The sequence below is a fragment of the Chionomys nivalis genome, chromosome 1 (assembly GCF_950005125.1).
Source record: "Chionomys nivalis chromosome 1, mChiNiv1.1, whole genome shotgun sequence".
Classification (NCBI taxonomy): domain Eukaryota; kingdom Metazoa; phylum Chordata; class Mammalia; order Rodentia; family Cricetidae; genus Chionomys; species Chionomys nivalis.
The window spans coordinates 101,925,359-101,950,363 of NC_080086.1; the positions used below are offsets into that span (position 1 = coordinate 101,925,359).

The following is a 25,005-nucleotide window of genomic DNA, read 5'->3' on the forward strand; positions in this document are numbered from 1 at the left end:
AGCCAGGCACCCCGTGGCCTCTGGGATCCCACTCGCAATAACCAAGTGGCTGGGTGGAAGAGCCAGGCACCCCGTGGCCTCTGAGATCCCACTCGCAATAACCAAGTGGCTGGGTGGAAGAGCCAGGTGCCCCGTGGCCTCTGCTCCTGTCTAAGTGATTCCTAATCTCAACATCACAGACAGTGGTAGGGATTAGGCAGGCTTGCTGGGAAGACAGTGTAGCGGGCAGAATAGATGAACAGAACAGGGATGAAGGGGAGCAGAGATGGCGGCTTTGCCAGGTCAAACCATCTCAGCTCCAGCCCTGGACTCTCAGGCCACTACTTATCTCAGGTCAACCATTTCTCACTCATGTGGGCCCTGGGCAGCTCGCACCTATGCCACATGCCCCGCCATAGAAATTCTCCATCTGCATCGCTCCCAGCCTGCAGCAAACCACCCATCTGCCGGGCTTTGTTCACAGTCTTTTCTCCTCCCTCTCCACCTGTGTTCGGTCATCCCTTTGGGCCTGGATGTTTTAAGTAAGTTTACCATTTGGGGGAGTCACATTCTTAGCTAACCTGGGGCACATTGGGGCCCCCAGACTGCAAGCTGGACAAGCCTGTTAAACACTGTTCCCGAGGTAAGAGGTTTGGCCCTATTCTTGCTACTTAAATGAATAAGAGCAAGGAAAACAGGCAAGGTACAAGCAACGCCAGCAAGGAACTAGAGCAAGCCTGGAGCCATAGGCAGACAAGTGCCTGTTTACAGGGTGTTTCCAGATTCAGCTACTAACAAGAAAAGGAGAAAGACTGGAGACAATGGAGGATGTGGTGCTTTGTACCGCACAGAAGCCTCTAAGGGGCCCCGGGAACCAACATAAAGGACTGAGAGGGATAAGGAACAGAGAAATGAGAAATGCCTGCCATTCATGAAAAAGACAGGGGAGTCTTTTCTCTACTGAATGGTCCCTGGGAATTCAGTCCCAGCTTTCTACTACTCTGAGAGTTGAGGCCAATGTCCTGTCATCGGAGACGCAGGGTGACAGTGGCCAATCAAACTGAGGTCCGGGCTAGGAGCATTACCTTTCAAAAAATGAAACTTCTTCAAGAAGCTGGCCCCCACGAAGGAGTCACAGAGGTACAGCAGGAGCCCACTGAATGCCACGCCAGAGCAGCTGATGTTTAGGGAGTGGGGCCTGGAACTCACATAACAAACAGAAATCTGGAAAAGAAGGAGTCAGGAGTGTCACCTTCCAGGAAGTACTACTCAGTCACACTTGGGACTAATAGCCAGCACATAAGACGTGCTGGGGCAAACTCAAGGTGGAGCTTGGGGAAGAGTTAGTCATGATATCGCCAAATCAGATCCTTTAAAAAAGTCAGTTCTAAGAAGTTTGTTCCGATTCATAAATTGATTTGTGAATCAGTAATGCCTTGCCATCAGAACTGGGTTTGATACCCCAGTTCTGTTTGACAAACTAACACGGTGCCCTCTGCCTCGGTTTTGGCAGAGGTCAAGTATGGGTGAGCATCTGAGGTAAAGGCCTGAGCACAGCCTGGCCTCAGTATCTACAGGCTCCATCCATGCTGTGGGACAATGGTCTTTTATCCTGTCACTTGTATTATTTTTAATAAAACGCTGATTGGCCAGTAGCCAGGCAGGAAGTATACGTGGGGCAATGAGAATTCTGGAAAGAGGAAAGCTCAGTCTGCAGTCATGATCCAGCCGCAGAGGATGCAAGATGTAACTGCCTTGCCGAAAAAGGTACCGAGCCACGTGACTAACACAGACGAGAATTATGGGTAATATAAGATGTAAGAATTAATTAATAAGAAGCCTGAGCTACTAGGCCAACCAGTTTATAATTAATGTAGACCTGTGTGTGTTTATTTGAGACTAACTAGCTGTGGGACCTAGTGGGACAGAAACCCCAGTCAACATATCCATACCCACAGATGCTATCAACCACAGGTCTAAAATACCTGGAGAACTGAATCTGTATTGAGTGTGCAGACTTCTGGGTCTTTGTTTCTTTGAGCAATGTAGTTCAGTTATGTTCATAGCACCTACACTGCAATGGGTGTAAGCCACCTAGAGGTAAATCCAAGTGTATAGGAGGGTTATGTGAGCAATGCTAACACAAGGGACATGAGCGCATGTGAACTCCCAGTACCCATGGAGCCGCGGACTGATCTCCATAGATACCTGAGAGACACTGTAATTACGATTCAAGATCGTGGTACTGGGCGACCTGTTCTGTGGATTCCAAGCCAAGTTACCTGAGGTCCTAGGTTAAGGTAGCAGTCCACAGACAACACGGGGTGGCTGTGGTTCTTCAGGGACAGCGGGAAGAAGCGGTGGCTGTGGTACTGGAGGAACTTTTCCAGTAGGAGCTGAGCAGGAGCCGCCAGGAACGTGTGCTTACTGTCTGGGGCACAGATGTACTGGGACGGCACAATGGCCACAGAGCTGTCGGATACCTGCCAGGAAGAGGGACAGGCCTCAGGCCACTCAGATGTCTCGGGTAAAATACAGGAGCACAAGCATGATGCCTGAGCTCAGAACCCTGGCACCCATGTGAACGCCAGACATGGTCACGTGTATCCGTAACCCCAGGGCTGGGAGAGGGAAGGTCAGGCTGCATCCCTGTAGCTCACTGGCCAACCAGTCCAGCCGACTAATGAGTTCTGGGTTCAGTGACAGATGGCCTCTCAACAGGTAAGGTGAACAGAAATAGTACAAGAGATCCAACAGCCACCTCCATGTGCAAGCATGCAAACACACATTTACATGCATGTGAGCGTGTATGCATACACACACGCACGCACGCACACACACACACACTCACACCACCACCACCACCATCACCAAAGAAAGCCTGTGAAAACCGACTAATGAGATCACATTGATTTGCACACATTAATCATTCCATGGAGAAAATTGATCCAAAGAAAATAAAAGCACACGCAGGCCTTGGAAACTCTCCCATGGAGCCTGAGCCATAAAAGCAACTAGAGTACCTAGAGCAATGGTTCTCAGCCTGTGGGTCATGACCCCCTTGGCAAACCTCTTTCTCCAAAAATATTTACATTACACTTCACAACAGTAGCAAGATTACAGTCACAAAGTAGCAACGAAAATACTTTTATGGTTGGGGGTCACCACAGCATGAAGAACTGTATTAAAGGGTCACCGCATTAGGAAGGTTGAGAACCACTGATCTAGAAGTCGTCAGCTCCTCCCTGACCCCCAAATCCTTTTGCATCCTCTCCACAGCTCTTCCACTTTACTGCCTAGCCATCACTCACAAGGTCCATGCTCTACCACAGCACGGTTCCCTTGCTGCACCAGAGGCTGCTCAGTAATGGAAATGAACCTGAAATCAGAACCTCTGCCGGAAATCATGAGCGCTTCTGCTACGGCTTCACTCTGAAATACCCAAGCTCTTGAGGACTTGTTCCCTGCCTGGTGGTGGTGGTGGTGTTTGGGAAGGCTGCAGAAGCTTCAGGAAGTAGAAGCTAGCTGATGGGAGTAGGTCCTGGGGGTGGGCCTTTAAAGGCTGTTCCAGCCCGGCCCCTCGTTCCCCTGATTCTACATCATGGTCCACTACCCCATACAGAGCTCCATCACACAGTCCTGCCACCATAGGCTGAGTCCTCCACTCTGCCTGCCACCCACCCCCACTTTGGTGGACCAAAATCCACCTGGAAGCCAAAAGAAATCTTTTTCCCTTAAGCTTTTCCAATAGTCATTCTCCCTTTGAGGACATAAATCTAGCTAATCTAGTGAACTGGTGTCATGGAAACGGGGTTGTTATCTGAGCTAAGTTCGACTGTATAGTTCTCAGGACTTTGGCTTCTTATCAGTCTTAACAGCAAAGTCTAGAAGTTGCCATCTATTTCCTGCCACTCTTCCTGGTTCTTGAGGCTTCCTCCTGGGGGGCATCCATGGACTCCTCGCCACCCAGCTGTTACACTGGGTCACCCTGCAACATTTCCTGCGGCTCCATGGTGCTACTAACAGTGGGGGGCTGCCCTAAGTCTGTCTCCTCCACAGCTGCAAGCCCACATGTCTGCAGGAAAAGGGACCGACGACCAAATGCTGGTTTATATCTAACAAAATAAATAGAAATGAGTGATTTCGCTCACATGAAAAGTTTAAAAAAATTATATTTAACCAAAGTGCAAATAAGATTATGTTCAAGCTGGGATAAAAATCTTAAAAAAGCAAATAAGCACTAGGGCTGGGTCAGTGAGCAAGGGCGCTCGCCAAGTCTGACTTGAGTTTTATCCCTAAGATTGCGTGAGCGAAGGAGAGAACCAACTTCACGTTTGTCTTCTGACCTGTGTATGTGCACTGTGCATACACACACACATACATACACCACACACAAACACACTCATACACACTCATACACACACACGCACATACATACACCACACACACACCACACACACACAAACACACACCACACTCACACACACATGTGCGCGCACATACACACACATACATATACCACACACAAACACACTCACACACACACGCACATACATACACCACACACACACACACACACACACACATATACACGTGCGAAAAAGAAAATTCAACCCAAGAACTTAAAAATTACAATGGGGACATAAAAGTGAATTAAAAGGCACATCAGGATCTTTGGTAGGAAGATCTTGGTGGTCCCCACATCAAACATGTTCAACACTCCATTTTTTAAAACATCACGGTGGCTTAGTCATTGGTTCTCAAGTTCGGGTTGAGCAGGCCTCATAGTTGAAAGGCCTGCTACTCTGAGCCGGGCTTTGGTTCACTAAGAAAGCTTTGGCCCTGCCAGTGGGCTGGCTGTGTGGAACCGGTGTGGGATCCAGGAGTGCTCCAGCTCAGGTTAGGTCACTCTGCAAGGAGCTGGTGGAGACTAGGAAAAGACAGACACCAGGAAAGGACATCCTGATGTCACACATCAGGACAAGATCCAAGACGTAAACAAGAATCAGAGGGACCATCAGGCAGGGGTTGGCCAGTCTATCTGGCTTTCTGGAGGATATCTGATTTGCTTTTTCTTAAATGGATGGGTCTGCTCAGTTAGGACAGCTGGAGTAGAGTGACATCTGTCCCACTAGACCCCGGCTCATGGGCAGACAAACATGGCCACGAAGCTGGCTAGCCTTGTGTATGACGCCAACAGTTCTTTAGCCAAGTGCTACCCGATGGTGTGAAGAAAAACCTAGAACCCTGTACCCTGCCTGGATGGGGAGCGAAGGAGTGCACAAGAATGGTTTGCTTGGTGATCTTGCACTAAGCAGCAATTCCCTGGGTGTCATTTAATGTCAAAGAGTAGAGATTAGTCCCCAAGGCTTGGCACCAAGTGTCCAATCCTCTGACTCCCTTAAAAGACGAGGCACCACCCTCCATCCCCAGGCTCCCGCTTTCAGCTTTGATACCAGGGCCACCTGGGTGTGGCCTGAGCACCTACTGTCAGTGCTACCACGCTCACCTTGGATGTGATATGGAAGGACCTGTGCCCGCCCACTGCGATCTGCTTCTTCATGACGCTGAAGCGGTTGAACCGGCAGAGCAGGAGGCCTGCACTGTGCACGCGAAGGTTGAAATCTACATCATCACACGTAAACCTGCATGGAGTCAAAGGAGGAGTGGGTCTGACTGGGCACATTTCCCGGGCCCCCAGATACTCATTAGGGGGCTACAAATGTTAAACCCGCAAGTCAGAGACATACCCTTGTCTCCTCCCTTTAGAGTTAATGGGGGAGAGGGGTGTTCTGATCTGCTGAGGGGACCACCCCAAGGAAGGTGGGTTCACGTTGAGAAAATGTTCTTCTCCCTCTCAGAATTCCAGGCCCCTAATTCAGTCCCTGTGAGCTACTGTGAGGTTCAGCTGGGTCTGCCTGCTTTTTTCATGTTTCAGAAAGACAAAACTATTCTTCTTGCTTCTGTTCTTCTCTTTTGGATGTTGGTCAGGCCAGGGCCTAAGTATGCTCTGTGTGTGTGTGTATGTGTATGTGTGTGTGTGTGTGTGTGTGTGTGTGCGCGTGCACACACACTTTTAAACTACCTAACACACCCTTTGGCTCTTTGCTGCCTGCAGCGCGACTGCCTGCCTCGAGGTGGCAGTCTTCACACCAGCTCTTCTCCATCCTCTGAGTTTTACAGCTCGCCTGGCCTCAAGCATTCAAGTCTGGTCACTGTCCCTGAGCCTCCGCTTGCATCTGCTCCTAAACACTCTGTATGAATGAGACTAAGAACCGCAAGGAGGGAGCACTGATTTCCTCAGTATTATATAATGGTGCTCAGGATTCTCCAGGATTCCCAAGGATGGTGCTTTACCACCTTTCGATTCTTCCCAGCAAGGAAAATGAACTTGTCCCTGCACCCCCTACACTGCCATGAGGAGGAACTGGACCTGACTCCTGCCTCAAAGTCTCATTCTGGTGGGGAATGAGAGGCAAAGTGGAGGGCAAGGAATAGCAGCACTGGACCCAGAAAGGCTGCGTGTGCTGGGAACACCAGATACACAAGGACTTGGATGTGAGTGCAGACACCATGAGGAATTGCACCACACAGATGCAATTCCACTGTACGTTGATTTGTTTGTTGTTCTTTGAGACAGGGTCTCATGAAGCCCAGGCTAACTTTGAATTTACTATGCACCAAGGATGACCTCAAACTTCTGGTCCTCCTGCCTTCACCTCCCAAGGGCTAGGGTTGTATATAATTTATGTGCTGCTGGGGACCAAGTCCAGGCCTTCAAATGTGCTAGGCAAGCTACGTTCCCAGGGCCTCCACTAAACTGTTAAAAAAAGAAACAGCCACAGCCCAGAGTATAAAAAATATTGGGTATTCTTTTAAAGCTGAGGCAAACAGGTTCAGAGAGAAATCATTGCCTGTTCTGCAGGGCAAGTAAATGGGTGACTCTGGGCTCCAGCAGGAAGCCAATCTAGCTTCCAACCTCACATCCCGAAGTGGCCCACTGCCTGGCATACAGGATGCGCAGTCAACAGACTTCTGTGGTTGGAAAGCAAGTCATTCAAATCACTCTACAGTTTTCTTTGACGGTGTGGTAGGCTCATGGATTTGAATGCTTGGTCACTAGGGAGTAGCACTACCTGAGAGGGATTAGGAGGTGTGGTCTTGTTGGAGTGGGTGTGGCCTTGTTGGAGGAAGTGTGTCACTGGAGCGTAGGCTTTAGGGTTTCAAATGTTCAAACCAGGCCTTTCTCTCTCTCTCTCTCTCTCTCTCTCTCTCTGTTTCTCTCTCTCTGTCTCTCTCTCTCTCTCTCTCTCTCTCCTGCCTGAGGATCTAGATGTAGAACTCCCAATGACCCCTCCAGCGCCAGGTCAGCCCGCATGCTGCCTTGGACTGCCATGTTGATAATGGACCACACCTCTGAAACTGTAAGCCAGCCCCAATGAAACGTTTTCTTTTAAGAGAGTGGCTGTGGCCATGGTGTCTCTTCACAGCACCAGAACAGTGACTAAGACAGAGGGTAATATGACTAAAATAGAGACTTATTTGTCGAGGAAGCCTAAGGGAAGGGAACACCCAGCACAAGGTAACTCACTAGGGAAAGCATCTATGAAGGGATGGAGTTGAATGACTCCGTCAGAATTCAGGACAATTATACGGCACACAAGGACCCCCAGTGCTGTGGGCAGAGTCGCTGCTTCAGCGGCTGTGGGGAGTAATCCTGACTGTCAATCTGACAGGCTTTAGAATCAACATAGGTGTATCTCTGGGGGAATTTCTAGAGTGGGTTCATTGGGATGGGAGGATCCACCCTGTATGTGGGCAGCACCATTCGTGGGCTGGGGTACCATACTATGTTCAAAGGAGAAAGGGAGCTGAGCATCTTTACTCATCTCTCTGTGTGTCCTGACAGTGGAGATGTGACTGGCTGCCTCACACCCCTGCCACCATGCCTTCCCCTCCCGCTGGACTTAACTGTCAAATTCCCCATCAAATAAGCCTTTCATCCCTCAAGTTGCTTCTGTTACATTGTTTTTGGCCACAGCAACAGTGCAGCGCAGGTAGAACAGAGGAGAATCTGCATCCTGTACAGGGCTCAGGGCTACAGGTACTGAGGTCAGCCCCCGCCCCAGAACCCCGTGCTCACCGGTTCTGGTTGTACTGCACATTCTGGGTCAAATCCACATTGAGGATGATGAAGTCGTGCACGTGGCATCGGGAGAAAGGCTCCTGCACCTCGCGGCCCCTTGTCTTGCTGGTCCACTTCCGCATGCCGATCAGGGCATAGTGTGTGATGTTGGGGGAGGCCTCAATGTGCTGCATGACGTACTTCAGAGAGACATTCCTCTCAGACCAGGAAAACTCCCTGTTTGGAGGAGAGATGCCAAGTCAGCTAGAGCATGGCTTCCTAACTGCCTGGTGTGTGCTGGACAGGTCTGATACGGACAGAACCCAGAGCCATCCAATCACAAGTCAGACGGTATCCTGGAACGTACTTCATATTTATTCTGACTTTGAGGTGCAGAATATAATCATGTCCCACGTATGGAGCCTACATACAGACAATGGTGTGGTCCATCTCTACAATGAACGCTAACCTAAAGATTGATACCCTTCAAAATGAGAAACCTAGAATCCCCAAAGTTTTAGCTGCATGTCGAAAGACACAAGCAGAAATTAATGCCAAGAGTAAAGGGTTCTGAGAGGATCAGGGCTAGAGCACAACACAAGGAGCATCTTGGGAGACTAGCAATGTCCATTTATTGATGGCAGGGGGAGGGGGTCAGCTAACTGGGTATGTTTGACATGTGAAAAAGATTGTATACATATTATACTTTGATTTTGTATGTATGTATGTATCACACTAAGTATATATGTCATTTTCATTTTTAAAGATTTTATGTACACGTGCATATATGTATGTGTGTGTTTGGGTGCATATACATGTGCATACGTGGAGGCATATGAGCCTTTAGAGGAGGAGTTAAAGACATTTGCTAAATGTGTCTTGTTACGTGGGTTCTAGGATCTGAATTCCATCCTCACGATTCTGCAGCCAAGTATTCCTCACTGCAGAGCCACCTTCCCAGCCCTTGCATTCTGTATCATGTATCTCATTAATGATTTTTTTTTAAATTGAAAGAATCAGGACTTGGACAATGGGTCCACTTTTGCTACATCCACAACCCTGGCTTTCTGTCACGAGAGGCACACTATGGTCCTCCAGGCTGAGAGGGCACTGCCCGTCGCTGTCCGGCGTGGTTCTCTGGATGAAGGGAAGAGTACGCCCAGAGCACCTCACCTGCTCCGTTCTCCCGCACAGTCCACGTCGGCCACGTTCCACATCACACAGGAATCATCGGAAATGACGATGAATGGCCAGATGTCCTGGGGCTTGACCCCCAGCTCCTCCTGCCGGTTCCTCTCCAGCTCTAGGTTGTGGTAGCACAGCTCTTTGATCAGGAAGTGGGCAGCCCCTGTGGTGGCCAAGTGACCTGACTCAATGTTCAACCTTGCATCCTCACGGCCAAGACAGAGAGCCCACACCAGACCCACCAGAACCAATACTACATATCCCCCTTCCAATGACCACTGACCACCAGCAAGGAAAGACCCCTCTGTAGTTTATACATACATGTATTCTTTTTTTTTTAACAGCTGAGAAAATAAGTTGAATAAATAACCAAACAATTGTTTAAGGGTTATTTATAAGAAAATCCTAACACGGGCTAGGAGATATCTCAGTTGGTAAAGAATTTGTCTTGCAAGCACAAAGACCTGTTTTTGAGCCCCAGGATCCATGAATTTTATAAAGCTGGGTATAGTGGTCTGTGTGTATAATCCCAGCACTGGGAAGACAGAGACCAACGAATATCTGGGGTTCACACATCTACCCAACTTTGTCAAACCATTGCGCTCTAGGCAACAAGAGACCTAGTTTTTGAAACCAAAGTGGACTCCTTTGGGGAAGTGACACCAAGGTTGCACACACACGTGCACATTCACTAGCACAGCAAGTACACACACACAATCAAACACATCAGAGCAGCTTTTTCCATTCCACAAGCAAAGAATGTAATGTCAACCGTTCAGTACTTTCCTTCTGTAAAACATTCTCCCGAGTCTTCATTCACAAAAAGCATACCTGGTCATATATGTCAAAGTCACCTACCAACTCCGGCGCTGTTGAAGATGCTTGGGAGTACAAGCATGATATGGTTGGGCCAGTATTTCTTATAAATGGCCATTTCGTACTCCTTGACCACCAGCACGTGCAGATGGTTGGCCCCATCCATCGCATGGTACAGATTAAAGAGTCCATGCTCATGGCGGCCCGTTGTCGGGGTGAAGGTTGGGCTCTTGATGTGTTCGTGGTTCTGCAAAGTAGTGGGATAGTGAGGGAGGGCATGCATAAATGCAGGCATAAGGACTCTTTGCCCCGTCTCATATCTTCCATGGAAAGATACCATCATTTCTGATCTCAGAGAGAGCACTTTGATTAGCCATAGCCAGTAAGATGTGGGGGAAATGATGCTGTCCCCCTTCAGAGCATGGCCTTGCAGAGTGCACCCTTTCGGAATGTGCCCACAATTAAGTCTGGGCTAGCCTGCTGGTGCTCGGGGCTTTACAAGGCAGAGAAGCAGAGCTCTGTGAGGCCGCTCTAGACACATGTCCTCCAGCTGACTACTATAAGCCAATGACAGCTAACCCAGACACAAGAGTGAGCTTGATCAAATTCAGAGCAAGCATCCATCAAAGTGCCACTTATCATCAGGCCTTGGAATGAGAAGCCTGGGTGTTATGCAATAACCTAATCGGCATCCACCAACTAACCAAATCCATCACCGTCTCTTACTGGAATCTGGGAAATAATGCTCTTGTACACTGTAAAGATTTGTTCACTCATAACAGTTTGATAAAATACTGATTGGCCAGTAGCCAGGCAGGAAGTATAGGCAGGGCAACTGGACAAAGAGAATTCAGGGAAGAGGAAAGGCAGATGTAGAGGGAGCAAGATGCGAATGCCTCACTGAGAAAAGGTACCAAGCCATGTGGCTAAACATAGACAAGAATTATGGGTTAATTAAAGTTGAAAGAGCTAGTTAGTAATAAGCCTGAGCTAATAGGCCAAACAGTTTATAATAATTAATATAAGCCTCTGTGTGTTTCTTTGAGACTGAACGGCTGTGGACTGGGTGGGACAGAAACTTCCATCTACACAAATCCATCGCTCTCACATACTGGAATCTGGTCTTGGCAGGTGCTATTCCTGTATGTCCAATCACTCCCTTCACTGTGGTCATGGACATCCTACACAGCCTAGATATCAGTATTTGCAAGTGGTAATGTCTCACGCCAATAACTCTTCCTTTGGTTCTTTGCTTGATGAGAACCTCTGACTGAGCAGGGGCTTGTGTTGCCTATGAATTCCACAAAGCACCCACTACATACACGATTGATGCTTGTGGGCTATGACTGGGAGGATGGGAAAGTGAACTGAGTATGAACAACCTCTCCTGGTACACCTACAAAAGGGCCACGACAACACCAGATTCCAGGGTCCCCAGGCATCTAAGTAACCAAGACCTCTCTGGTGCTGTACAGAGATCTGCTTCATTGTCAACAGACTGCTAGGTCCCCAAGGTCGAGTCCAGCTTGACTGACAGCTGGTGCTCCCAAGGAGGAGGAGCAATGTCCTCCACTCCTGTCTGCTGATGAGGGCTGGTAAATGACATCCAGTCAACCCTGAGGCTGTCAGGTAGACATGGGAAGTAAGGAACACTATACGGGTCATCTATAAGGGGAGAGATGGTGAGGACAAGGGAAGAAACGGTGAGATACTGGGGAACAGTCTCCCCCAAATGACATGTAGACAGAAGACAAGACAGAAAACACACAGACTACGAGTTAGTCTTTGTGGACATTAGGGACAGGACCTAAAGGAGTCTTGGGATCTTTCTCCTATTTCTCCTACCTCAGCCTAGCCAAACGTTCCATGACAGAACATTAACAAGTGGTGGTGGTAGTGGGGGGGTGAACATCTCACCAGCGCATGGTGTGTTCCAGGTGCTGCAGTCACCTCGTGTTGATTATTCTAAGTGATGCTTACAGCAAACGCTGTGGCTGTTTCTGACATGAGATCTCATATAGCCCAGGCTGGACTTGAATGCCTACACAGCCTTGAAATATTGATCTTCCTGCCTCTACTTCCCCAGTGTCAGGATCACAGAACAAGTCACCACACCCAGTTCGTGCAGTACTGGGGAATCCAGGGCTTTGTGTGTGTTAGGCAAGAACTCTAACAACTGGGCCCCATCTCCAGCCCATCAGAAAGCTTTTTAAAATGAATTGTTACTGTCCACCCTTGCAAGTAAGGAAAGTGGGGCTCAGCACTGTTAAGGGTCAACTGGCATAATTAGCAAGTACTACAGCAAGGCTCGAGTGTAAGTGACTTCCAAGCCCACATCTTCACCAGCGTCCCCTAGGTTCAGTCAACATAGTGTTTGTATAACCTGCTCCAAACACCCTTGACTGGCCGGGCACCTATGTGTCTACACCCCCAACTCCCACTGGATCTCCAAGCCAGTACCTTGTCTGTGACGAGGGGCAAACGCATGCTCTCCAGTTGACCTCCAGGTTGGCTGAACACAAAGTGGTGCTCCTTGGACTTGGGGATGATGAAGTGGAGTTGGATCTCCTCTCCTAGCATGGAGTAAGAGAAGGCAAAGGCGTGCAGGGTGGACTCATAGAGCTGAGATGTGAGGGGAAAGGACAGAGCTTATCATCAGAGTCCGACGTCCGACTTACGTCCCCAAAGAACCCAGGCCCAGCCTGGCCATGATGACACCCAGCTCACACCCACCCCTGCCCGACAGTGTGAGAGCATCACAGAAGAGAGCATAGGTGCTCAGATCTGGCTGTTGGGTGAGCACAACCAAGGCCACCCTCACAGGGCCGGAGCTAGCTTCATCCTGAATCCCAATCGTGCTTACCCAGTCCTGTAGCTTCTATTACTAAGCCTTTCTGCCCTGAGATTTGACCTAGAGGCCATTCTGGGTCAGAAAATAAATCATTCATGAAGATCTCATGGTGTGTGTGTGTGTGGGGGGGTGTATACACATGCATGTGCACACACACATGTGAGACCATAGGACAGTCTTGGGTGTCTTTCTTCCAGTACTGTCTACACTTATTTTTGAGACAAGCTCTTTCATTGGCCTGGAATTTGCAAAGTTAACAAGCTGACTGGTCAGTGTACCCCAGATCCTTCTTTTAAACTATTGTGTATTAAACCTAGGTCTCACATCTATTAGACAAATACCACTAAATTACAGCCCTAAGCCATCTTCAGCGTTTTGAGTTAGTGTCTAAGTTGTCCTGGTAGGCCTTGAACTTGTGATTTTCCTGCCTTGGTCACTTCCATCACTAGGATAATAAGCCTGTACTATGAAGCCCAGTTTTTAGTTTTCATTCTAAGAGGGCATTTTCTGTTGTAGGTGTCATGAGAGCTGGTATACAGCGGAACAATAATAGCCACACAACCTTGAATGTCGTAATACACTCAGCCTTGTGTTAGGTGCCATTTGGTCCCCTTTGGTTTGTCACTAACAATCCTGGGGAGGATGGCATTCCTAGGAGGCATGGTTACTATGGACACAAAGGTCTGTATGGATCCAGAGGTCGCAGGTTCAATCCCGTCCCTTAGGCTAACCTCACTTTCCTCCTACACACACTGTTTGTATGTCCTCCTTTCCAGGAATGACCCCTAGCCCTAGCTCTGTTCTTAACTGGGCAGCCTCTTGGATCCTGCTGAGCTCTGCCTTTCCTGCCCTCATCTGAGCTACACAGGAGCTGCAAGGGAGGTAGCAGCCGCCACACCAGCACACGCTTTCTTCTGTTCCCGCTAGGGCTCTGACAGAGCCATAGAGCCTTCTGGAAAGCAAGGGGATTAGACCTGTGGGACTAGGCAGTAAAGGTAGTCATGAGAAGATGAATTTAAAATAATAATAAAAGAGGACTCTAGGGAGGCAAAAGGAGAGGAGGAGCAGAGATGCTTTTGGGGCCGGAATCAGATGCCAGCAGCTGGCTGGTGCTCTTGCATCCCTCACCAGACAGGATCCAGGTCCCCTTGCCCCAAGCATGCTCTTATTTGACTATCCCCAGATCTGTGTGCCTCATGAACACAGGCCCAGAGCATCCCCACCACCTAAACCCAGGTGTTTCTGCTTCCTGCCTCATGTGCTCTGGGCTTCCACTAATGAAGAGAAGGAGAAACACCGTTTCTCCTGTATAGAGCAACAGTCCACTGTTGTAAGCTAATGTTCTGAGTAGTGCTTACAGCTCATGAGTCCTTTCCAGTACATCCCATTTTAAAAGTCAAGAAAACAGTTTTGCCACAGGCATGGGATATTCTAGTTGTCAATGAGCACACAAACATGGAGAAATTGGTTTTATATTTTGTCATTTTTGTGAATTTTCTACATTTAGAGAAATGTAGACATTTGTTGTCTGGGAGACTATAACATATTTAGGTAGGAAAATTCCCAATATATTAAGTTGGAAACATGTTAGATAACAAGTTTAGAGCATAGTTTTGGAATAAATGGTTACAATTTTGAATGCCTTCAACAGTTTAGCATCTAATAGATGCTACAGCAGTCAATGTAAAGAAAATATAAACCCTTCTGTCCCAATAAACTATATCCTGGTGGTGAAAAAACATAAAATAAAATCCAGTGATATGTTGGGACTTATTTTAAAAAAAAAAACAAAAAGGAAATAGCTCACATTTTTTTGTTTTGTTTTGAATTCTTGAAACAAAAACCCCATGTTCAGGGTTGAGAAATTGGCCTTCACTTATGGGGCAGGAGTAGTGTTACTATTTTGATCTGGTTAAAAATACTTTCTAATGTCATCTATAGAAAAGTGCTAAAAAAAAAAGCAGCTGCTATGCCTGGGACGGACAAGCCAAAGGCCAGTCTATATTAAAGTCACTGGATGCCATTTCCCTTCATAAACAAAACAAAGGGCAATCAAGTCCTTGTCTTGGGCATTTCCAGCAGGACCACAGCCTTCAGTTCCCTGTCATGAGCAGGTGTGCCTGGTTCCTGTCTGCTCCAGCCCTCCATGTCCTCCTGCCTCCCTGCTTGGGTCTGAATTAAGATGAAACTCTTAAATCTAAAATACTAGAATCTACGTGTTTATTAATAGCCAGTTCGGGTCCTCTGCAAAGACCAGGAAGCTGGGGGAGCCCATCTACACTGCAAGCTGTCCTACCGAGTTCTCTGAAGAAGCCCACCTGCTTCTGGGTGCCCAGGGCCTCCTGAGACCCTCTCTCCACCCACCCTCCTGGCTGCCTCTTCAGGACACCCACATCTTCCATTCTGTGTTCTGGCCACAGCCAACTGAGATCAGTTCTCATCCCCAGACTCTGCACTCCCTCTTTGGGACATGCTATTCCTTTCGCTGGCTTTGGCTCCTCAGCAAATTCCTACCGGCCCTTCAAAAGTCCTTTCTCTACCCCACCTGAATTGCAAAGGTCAATAATCCCGGATCTGAAATGTTTGACTCCAAGGATCCTACAGATTTAGGATTTTTTTTTCAGACCTTGTGACATTTCTAAGGACTTTTCTAGCTGGGCATTCACAGTCTCAAATCCCAAAGGCTCTGAAATCTGTGTTGAGCATCGAGTTAGTGATGACTTCAGATGTCCGATGAGGGATGCTCAACCGATGCTCATTTGTAAACCGACGATGACAAGGCTCCGGTGGGAATCCACCAAGAGCCAAAATAGAATGCTTTTCCAGCCGGGGAACCCTGAATGAACTACAGGTGTAGTTTGTAACACGGTGCCCTGATAATCAGTCAGCCTGAGACAGCCAGAGCCATGGCCAGGGAGTTTTAATTCATCTCTTCATTCATAACAGGAAGAGCTGGTACATAAGAGAGAGATGAGTAAGTGGCTGGCATACAGTAGGTGCCCAATAATTCAGACCCCTTCCGTATCTATCTGATTTCTGTGCCACAACCATATCATTCTCCTTCCTGCCTCATGCTGTTCTGAAATCTTGCTCATCTCCCTTTCAAATCATGAACCCTAAGGATGGAAACAAGGTTGATTTGCATCTGCATTCTCAGGTCCTTCTAGTAAGCGCTCAGCGAGTGTCCCTAGCATTGAAGTAACTTTTGGATTCTCTAGAGCTTGATAGGAATGACACCCTTAGTCTTAGCTACTAATATCTGGATGACCACAGGGACTGTTTTGTAGAGTCAACAATATGTCATGACCTATGAGGGCCGCCTGGCAGGCATGCAACCCATGAAGCAAGGGCTTCTGAAACTCTCTTCTCCCACCCTAGAACATTATCAAGGGGCCACAGGGAAATAGACACATGGGCTGTGATGTGGCACCAGCAGGAGCTGCTGGGAGCAGCCAGAGAGCCAGCCAATGCCTGAAGCCTACCTGGTAGTGGGGGTGGAAGCCCATGTACTGGTGGCACTGTTCACAGTGGTGGTATGTGTTGTATGCTGCATACTTGGATAGTCTCATACGTGCTGTCTGACGCCGCACATACAGGTCCTCCGGCTTCCGGGAAGTCCCTCTGTCTGCAAAGATATTCCTGGAGTTAAGCAGTCTCAGCCCAGAGCAAACACCTCACCCCTGAATGCCAAACTCAAATGAATGCACTGGTCACAATAAGTAGCCCTGTTTCTCGTGTCCCTAGGCCCTGGTCACAGGAGGTCAGCATCTCAATGGGGTACTAATACAGGAGAACTCAGACTGCATGGCATCATACTTGTGGACCTAAAAACGCTTCATAAACACTTTGAAGGAAGGTTTCCATGACTAGGAAATAAATTAACAGCATGTGTGGTCCCCAGTTTCTTCAAGGAACCTGGTAGAAGACTGTAACATTGGTCCTTCATTAGGGCTATCTATAGGAAGGGACACCCCCACCCCTCCTGTCAGTGACAGGGAGTGAGGCCAGCAAGTACCTTTTATCTCCTTGGAGACAAGGTCTCACTATGTAAGCCAGGCTAACCCCCAACTCTTGATCGTCCTGCCCCAGTCTACAACGTGCTAGGATTACAGATGCACACTACCACACCCACGTTATAGGTAAACTGTTTTCCCTAACATGACATTTATCAAATTTTTTCAGGCTACACTAATAATCCCACAGGTCACTCCCAACAGGGTTGATTGAGGCTGCCCTCACAGAACATAGAAGTCAGCATCCCTGGGGAGGAAAAAAAAGAGGCTGAGGACAGAGGAACATATGCACCCATTTGGTGACAAATTCATAAATAGAAATTATCATCTTTTACCTTCCATTAACCAAGCTTTCAACAGATCCTGACCATAAGTCTATGGGGGTCTCATGGGTTTTGTGGTACTTCTTTCGTTCTACTGGCAATGGGCAGTCTCAGTGCTAACCCAGGTTCTGGAAAATCACTCAGTTACTACCAAAGAGCATCCCTAACAGGATGCATATCAACCCAGCTGACATTTACTAATACATAAGAAGCAATTGAGCCTATGTACTTTGGGCAAGAGTGAAGTAAGACATCTTACTTCACTGGCCAAGTCTGCCCTCCTGCATGTGCATGAGTGTGTGTGTGTGTGTGTGTGTGTGTGTGTGTGTGTGTGTGAAAGAGAGAGAGAGAGAGACCTATGTATCCACATGCCCACATAGGTACATTTGGAAACTAGAGGTTGACCAGATATCTTCCTCAAGAGCTCTTTTTTTTTTTTTTTTTTTTTGAGATAAGTTCTTGACAGACTCTGGAGATCACCGATTGGCTATACTGGCTGGTCAGCAAGCCCGTGAGATCCACCTGTCTCTACTGATTCCCCCACCTACAGATGTGTATTCCTATGCTCATCTTTTTACATGGATGCTGAGGAATGTGAGCTCAGGTCTTCATGTGTGGACAGCAAGCACGTTATGGAATGAGCTTTCTCCCCAGTCCCTGACCTTCACTCTTGATGCTCTGGTGATGTGAACAAATCAGACTGGCATCTTCATACTTCGGGTCATGAATGATGTAATCAAAAGGCATCTTCTTTAAGAGTTCCAGGTCTGGCCAAGGGTCAGTGAGCTGGAGGTAATGCCAATCTGATTCCTCCGGGAGGCCTATGGGATTGGTGGAAAAATGGATGCATGAAAAACCAGATGTGAGGATGTGCTCTTCAACTGTGCCCAAGGATGGTGCATGGAGCTGAATCATCATTCATCTATGGCTTCCTGGGGATCCCTACTGTATCTAGAAAGCTGCTGACATAGTCGTACTTCAGGTTGGCTCAAACAGAACGAGGTCATGCACTGAGATCTGTCCCCACCCAAGTGAACAGCCTTCACTCTGTGTCCTGTAGACACAGGTCTGCTCTCTGCCCTTGCGTACTGGCTTTCAACCCTCCAGAGTCCTGAGCTCTGAGCTCACGCTGCCTTCTATCAACACCTACTTCATGCACAGCCCCAGCTCTTTGTCCTTGTGGTGCCTGTGTAGGTTTCTTCCTTATTATATCATCTAAGTCACCCCAGCCATAGTAACTCAGCTGCTGTCACTTCACACTAAAGAGTACTGCAGAGGTCGGTGACACAGCAGCATAAATCACATCTTATACTTGCCAGCAGCCTCTGACACTAAGCTACGTATAGCCTTCTGTTGCTCATCAAGTTTCGCTGCCTAAACAGCCAGTCAAAAAGTCTAGTGGACCCAACTCCAATTTCATGATATATTGATATCACGTATGATGGTCAATATATAATATAGAGAAAGTTATAGATGCTTATTTAAGTCTATAGCCTATATCCGGGCAGTGGATATGTATTCAAGGAGGAAGGAGAGCAGAACTTACGAGAGCTTTAATAGGAATTTCATACTCTGTGATACAGAAGGTATTCCTGCTTTACGAGAAAAAAAATAAAAAAAACCTGAACCAATAGAATAGTTAGGATTTGGCCTTTCAGATTTGACAAAGTGCATTAAAATGCTGTCTTTATCACTGATCTATCCAAGAAAGCAAGATGACAGAGATTCAAGCTCCTGCTGTGAGGAAACCACAGAAACCACAAGGCCACGGAACAGCACAGGGCTGGATGGGAGTCCTGGGTTCAAAGCTTCTCTTGATCAAGTTCAACCTCAGAAAGTGCTCGCAGGAGTTGCTCTGATGGCAAAGTGGGTAGCTGGTGACCTCTGCATGGCGGTCAGTTCCCCTTACACAAGGACATAGATTCACTCACCAGGCCAAGACCATGAACTGCTGGGCAGGAGGTGAGGAGGAAACAGAGTAGGCCTTACAGTTAGCACAGGGCATGTGCAGAGAGACGCGTGCCTTACTCAAAACAGCAAACCCAGACACCTCCTTCTGTCCAGCTGGGCTTCCCACGTGAGAGGCTGATATCCCAGCTCACAGGGCTGTACTGAAGAGCAAATGAGGATGGTATCTATCACAGTGCTTGACACACAGAAAGAACTCAACAGGCATGAATTGCTTTCGTGTTAGCAACTCTATTTCTATGAAGTTCTTTTTTTTTTTCCCTTTGGTTTTTCGAGACAGGGTTTCTCTGTGGTTTTTTCGGAGCCTGTCCTGGAACCAGCTCTTGTAGACCAGGCTGGTCTCAAACTCACAGAGATCCGCCTGCCTCTGCCTCCCAAGTGCTGGGATTAAAGGCGTGCGCCACCACCGCCCGGCCTCTATGAAGTTCTTGACTGTATCTTTGAGGAAAACAGACAACAAGAAAGAAAAGGCCCTTGGGACGAGTCAAACTGTGAACCTGAGAGCCCATCCTGAAAGGGAGAGATAGAGTCACCAGGCCACTGACAACGGTTGGTGAGTACTTGCCCGAGCCCAGGGCTCACAAAACACAACTCACTGGTATTGATCTCTTCTTCATCGTAAACATCCACTTCTGTCAGTCGAATCAGCATCCTGGACAAGATACTGAGGAACTGCAGGTAGGCACCCGTCTTCCCTATCTGTGAAGACACTGGAATCAGAGCCCAGGGGCAGGAAGGATGTGTGCACTCACACAAGCATATACATGAACATACACACACACAAACATACCCATACTCACACAAGCAAGCACAAGCATACACACACATGAATGAATACATACACACACATGCGTGCATATACATGAACATACACACACATATACTCACAAGCATGAGCACATACATACATGAATATATACACATACATGAGCATACACACACAAATTTAAAATAAAATTACTGAAAAAGGACCAATGATCAATGGACACATTGCAATGCGCTTATTTTATTAATAATCCAGTACCCTGTTTCTCATCTATTAAATGAGTAAAAGCGCTACAGCTGTAAGATCCAGCTTTGTGTGGGTGCAGACATGTGGGGGCTCTTAGAAAACCTGTTCCTTTCTCTACTTTTTATGTGTGTTAATGTATGCATTTGTATGTGTGTGTGTGTGTGTGTGTGTGTGTGTGTGTGTGTGCGCGCATGTAAAAGCCAGAGATCAACCTTGGGTGCCACTCTTCATCCCCCATCCACCTTGTTTTTTGATGTAGAGTCTCTTCATTGACCTAGAACTTGCTAATTGAGCGATGCTGGCCCAGGCACCCTCCTGTCTCCATCTCCCCAGTACTGTGATTACAAGTAGGAAACCCCATGCTTGGATATTTTTATGTGGGTGCTGGGGCACTGAGCTCAGGTCCTTATGCTTGTATGACAATGCCAAGAGATCCACCACTCCAACTCCACTTTTATGATTTTTTTAATTAGAAAAAGTAATGTATAGTCATTTTAGACAATGAGAGAAAAAATACAGATTGAGAAGTAGACCGCCACTGATGCTGCCTCCCGGCTAAAGACAGTGTGTTAGGAGCTAGCCTTCCCAAGATCCCTCAAGACATACTCACACATACAATGATTTCTTTGCTAATTAATATGACATTATGTGGGGGGCATGCTATTCACAAGTTAGGATTCTTAAAGAAATCTCAATGTCGAAACGAAGAGACCTCTTAAAATGTTTGTGGCTGAATTCTAGGATATGTTTATCCCCATATGTGTGTAGTCAGCTAAACAGTTAGCCAGGGGACTTTCATTCTGGGTCATTTCTCATCACTATAAACAATATTACCACGAGTGAGCTTACATGCATTTTGTGCATTTACATTTCTCAGGGTGGATTCCTGGAGATGAGCTTGCTAGTGGAATGACAGTACATGGTACTGAGTCCATGGTACATGATCATGAGACATACAGAGCCATCAGTGCGCTCTCCTAGGAGCAAGGCAATTCTCTAAGCACCTACACCTCTATACAGGTAAGATCAAATCAGGAGACATTTGAACAAAATGTGGTTCCAGGCACTTGGACCCCGGGTCTCCTTTCAGTCTTTAACCAGTTCTAAAGATCTTGCCACCCTCCTCCTCCCATGCCCACCACAGGTGACACCCAGACCCTTGGGGTTCTGTGTGTGTGTCTGTGTATGTGTGAGTGTGCAAGTGTGCATGAAGACAAGAGGTCAATATTGAGGTCTTCCTCAATTGCCTCCCTGATGTGGGATTTCCCTCTGTATGCTGTGATTACCATTAGTGAATAAAGAAACTGCTTTGGACCTATAGCAGGGCAGAACTTAGGTAAGCGGGGAAGATAGAACTGAATGCTGGGAGAAAGAAGGACAGAGTCAGAAACACCATGTAGCCCTGCCAGAGACAGATGCTGGAACTTTAACCAATAAGCCACAGCTACGTGGCGATACACAGATTAATAGAAATGGGTTAAATTAATATATAAGAGTTAGCCAATAAGAAGCTAGATCTAATGGACCAAGCAGTGATTTAATTAATACAGTTTCTGTGTGATCATTTAGGGTCTAAGCTAGCCAGGCAGCCGGGAACCAACAAGCACCCCCTCCTCCAATACTCCCCCATCTTATTTTCTTTAACACAGTCTCTTACTGAGCTGGGAGCTCACTAATGCAGCTCTCCTAGCTGGCCAGTGAGCCCCAGGGGTCCTCCTGTTTGTATATCCCTGGCACTGGGATAAGTGTGTAGGCCACACCCAGCTTTTCAGTGGGTGCTGAAGGCATGAACATTGTGTTTACACAGTGAAGACCTCACCAACTGAGCCATCTCCCAGTTCTGTTCCCTGTGAATTTATCAAATAAAGTGGTCTACGCTGGATATATAGTGAGCTGAGAATGAGCGGAATCCAGGAAACAAAGACCCCTGAGCCCCATTAACTGTCCACCAAAACTCTCCAATGCAAACTGTCACTTCGTTTCCAATTGATGAAATATTCAAAGACTGTCCACGAGGGTGAAGGTAGGACTATGCCCGACGCCATCCCTATACCCTGCACACATAGAGGAGAAAACTAGGGACCTAGCAAGGGATGGAAGACGAAACCACCCTTCCCATCCACCTGCCTACTCCAGGCCATCAGAAAGAGTGAGTCTTCACTGTGATGGCTAATTTTAGTTGTCAACTTGACACTACACTGGGAAGAGTCTTTTGCTGTTGTTGTTGGAGACAAAGTCTCGCTAGGTGGTAGCCCTGACTGTCCTGGAACTCACTATGTAGACCAGGCTGACCTTGAACTCACGGATCAGATCGAGCCACTGCCTCTGCCTCCCAGCGTGCGCCATCACACTCGGCTGGGAAGAGAGTCTTAATGAAGGTCGTCTAGATCAGGTTGGCCTATGCCTGCACCTTTGAGGGATTATCCTAGTATTTCTTTTATTAAAGTTTTTGAAAACAGAGTTTCCCCGGTGTAACAGTTTTAGCTGTCCTAGAACTAGTTCCTGTAGACCAGGCTGACCTCGAACTCACAGGGATTCACCTGTCTCTGCCTTCCGAGTACAGGTATTAAAGGCGTGTGCCACCACTGCCCGGCCCTAAGTATGTTATTTGATATGGGAAGGCACAGCCTGAAGAGGGCGTCATGATTCCCTGGGTCTGGGTCCTGAATTGCTGAAGAGTGACGACATCGTGCCCAGCACTAGGCACGCGTGCGCACATGTCTATGCCCGTGACTGTGGGTGGGATGGGACTCGCTGCCTTGAAGCTCTTGCCATCTTGACTTCCCTGCTATGATGAACTATAACCTGGAATGCTGAGTGAAACCAAACCCTCTGTCAGGGTAGCCTATCACGCCGACAGAAAGGAAGCGAGGCCATCCGTAGAAGGAGCACAAAGCCAACAAGCGGACACTCAGGCAGCAAAACCAAAGGCAACTCTGGAAGCCTGGCCTGTCCAGGGGCAGCAGGCACAGCACTCACCTGAGGTGGCCCACTGAGCAGCAGCCTGCGGGGGTGGAAGCTGTCCACACGGCCTTCGGCTCGGTTGCCATAGTCCATGTGGCTAGGCCTGGGTACTGTCCACTGCCGGTAGTAGAGGGACTGTTCAGTTGATGTCATCATCTTGCTCAGCAGGGGCCGGAAGGAGCTGGTCCACATGACGGAGGGGGAAGGCAGGAGGGAGGCAGACTTGGGCAGGCCGCTGCTGTCTGTGGACACGAGCATGTCATACACAAGCTTGGGCAGGAAGACGATGGGTGGCTGCCGGCAGGCCTTGGCCATGGAGCACTGCGAGGCCTGGAGGACTAGTACATTGGCAGTGGGCACGGCACATGTGGACGATGAGCCCGAGGAGGAGGACAGCTGGGAGGATGGGGCGGCTGGCACCTGCAGGCTCCTCTGGCCAGTCCTGAGGCTGGAATCGGGTTGTGGGGCCAGCCCAGGGCTGTGCCTGCTGACGACCGTAGGTCCCTGACTCCCTCGGAGCCGCGGTATCTCCCCAGGGGTCCTGCCCTCTTCTGCAGGGCCACAAGGTGGAGGTGACCTGGCAGGCTCTCCCTGTGGAGGTCCTGAGAGCTGAGCCAGGGACTCACCATAGAGCACTGAGCCTGCAAGAGAGGGGAATATGGTAGGAGGTACCCAGGGAAGAACCAGGCACAGATTCACCGCTGCTCCTGTGCCTGCCCCAGGAATGCTGGGAGGATTTAAGGCAAAGTTGGTGGGCATACATTTGGCCAACCTCTCCTCCACAAACCAGACCTTCCTTCAGTCACAGAGTGCCAGGCTGATGTCAAAAGGGCATGTGTATCTGTGGGGTAGACCACACCCACAGGGCCTGTTCTCACTCCTGGATTGTAAACCCAATTTCCTGATGGGCCCTGAGCTCTCCACACACGTGACCACAAGCTCAGCGAGGCTCCAGAGAATCCCACACAACCTTGTATTCCCTTGAGCTTCTCAACCTGGACTATTCCCTCCCCAGGAACATGATTTCCACGGAGGTTCTCTGGAACCTTTGGTGAACAACTGTCCTAAATCTATCCTACGTGTGAGACGGGTGAAGGACTTCCAACTCCCAGATTATAATGAATGCCCAGTTTGATGCATACTTTAAGACAGGTAATGCTAATTCCTGGCTATGGGGTCTTGGCGGAGCCCAGAGACCAAGGCCCCCTTGGGACTGGTGCCCACAGGAGCCTTTATTCACAGTCTCTCCTCCTGGGTACAGGCATCATGGGCTCTTGTTATTGCTTCTCCCATGAACCCTCCTAGGTTCACTTCTCTGGACAAGACTCCTTAGGCAGGGGTCCATGAAGGGTCATCAGAAGTGGCACCGCCACATGGCCAGGGCACTAAGACCTACACTGCAGCCAGGGGTAGACTAGTCCTCTCGTCCCAGCAGCAACAGCTGGACCCGAAAGTCCTATCCTGGCTTCAAGGTCTCAGATGTCAAGTTCAGTTCTAGGCTATTCTTGTGAGTCTGTTCTCCATGTCCTGACCAGAAGTCAGGAACAGCATGGCCCTGGGTCCTGACCGTAAGCCTGGGATCAGCACGGCCCTGGATGTTCTTCCCAGTTTCTGACCTGGGAGGCAGCCCCATGTATGATGTCCCAAGTGGGAACTCACCAGATGCTTTGGAAGAGAGGGAGGAAGATGCTGAGTCATGGGAGTGGGAGCGCTCCCTCTTCATGGGGCTCCTCTTCTCTGAGGTAGAGCCTGCATCAAAACACCCTGCA

The 25,005-nt window shown here is 48.3% G+C and overlaps 1 protein-coding gene across 1 annotated transcript in view; it reads right to left on the minus strand.

Annotated features, from left to right (window-relative positions):
* Nucleotides 1-25,005, minus strand: part of Greb1 (growth regulating estrogen receptor binding 1) — a 128,823-nt gene that overhangs the window by 1,439 nt on the left and 102,379 nt on the right. Inside the window, exons 22-33 of the mRNA XM_057785741.1 lie at nt 24,896-25,000; nt 23,252-23,877; nt 19,857-19,959; nt 17,955-18,113; nt 16,439-16,581; nt 12,566-12,727; nt 10,148-10,352; nt 9,278-9,452; nt 8,123-8,341; nt 5,489-5,624; nt 2,262-2,462; nt 1,065-1,203 (exon numbers count right to left, since the gene is read on the minus strand). Of these exons, the coding sequence (XP_057641724.1) occupies nt 1,065-1,203; nt 2,262-2,462; nt 5,489-5,624; nt 8,123-8,341; nt 9,278-9,452; nt 10,148-10,352; nt 12,566-12,727; nt 16,439-16,581; nt 17,955-18,113; nt 19,857-19,959; nt 23,252-23,877; nt 24,896-25,000 (2,373 nt within the window). The remainder of the gene's footprint in view (nt 1-1,064; nt 1,204-2,261; nt 2,463-5,488; nt 5,625-8,122; nt 8,342-9,277; nt 9,453-10,147; nt 10,353-12,565; nt 12,728-16,438; nt 16,582-17,954; nt 18,114-19,856; nt 19,960-23,251; nt 23,878-24,895; nt 25,001-25,005) is intronic.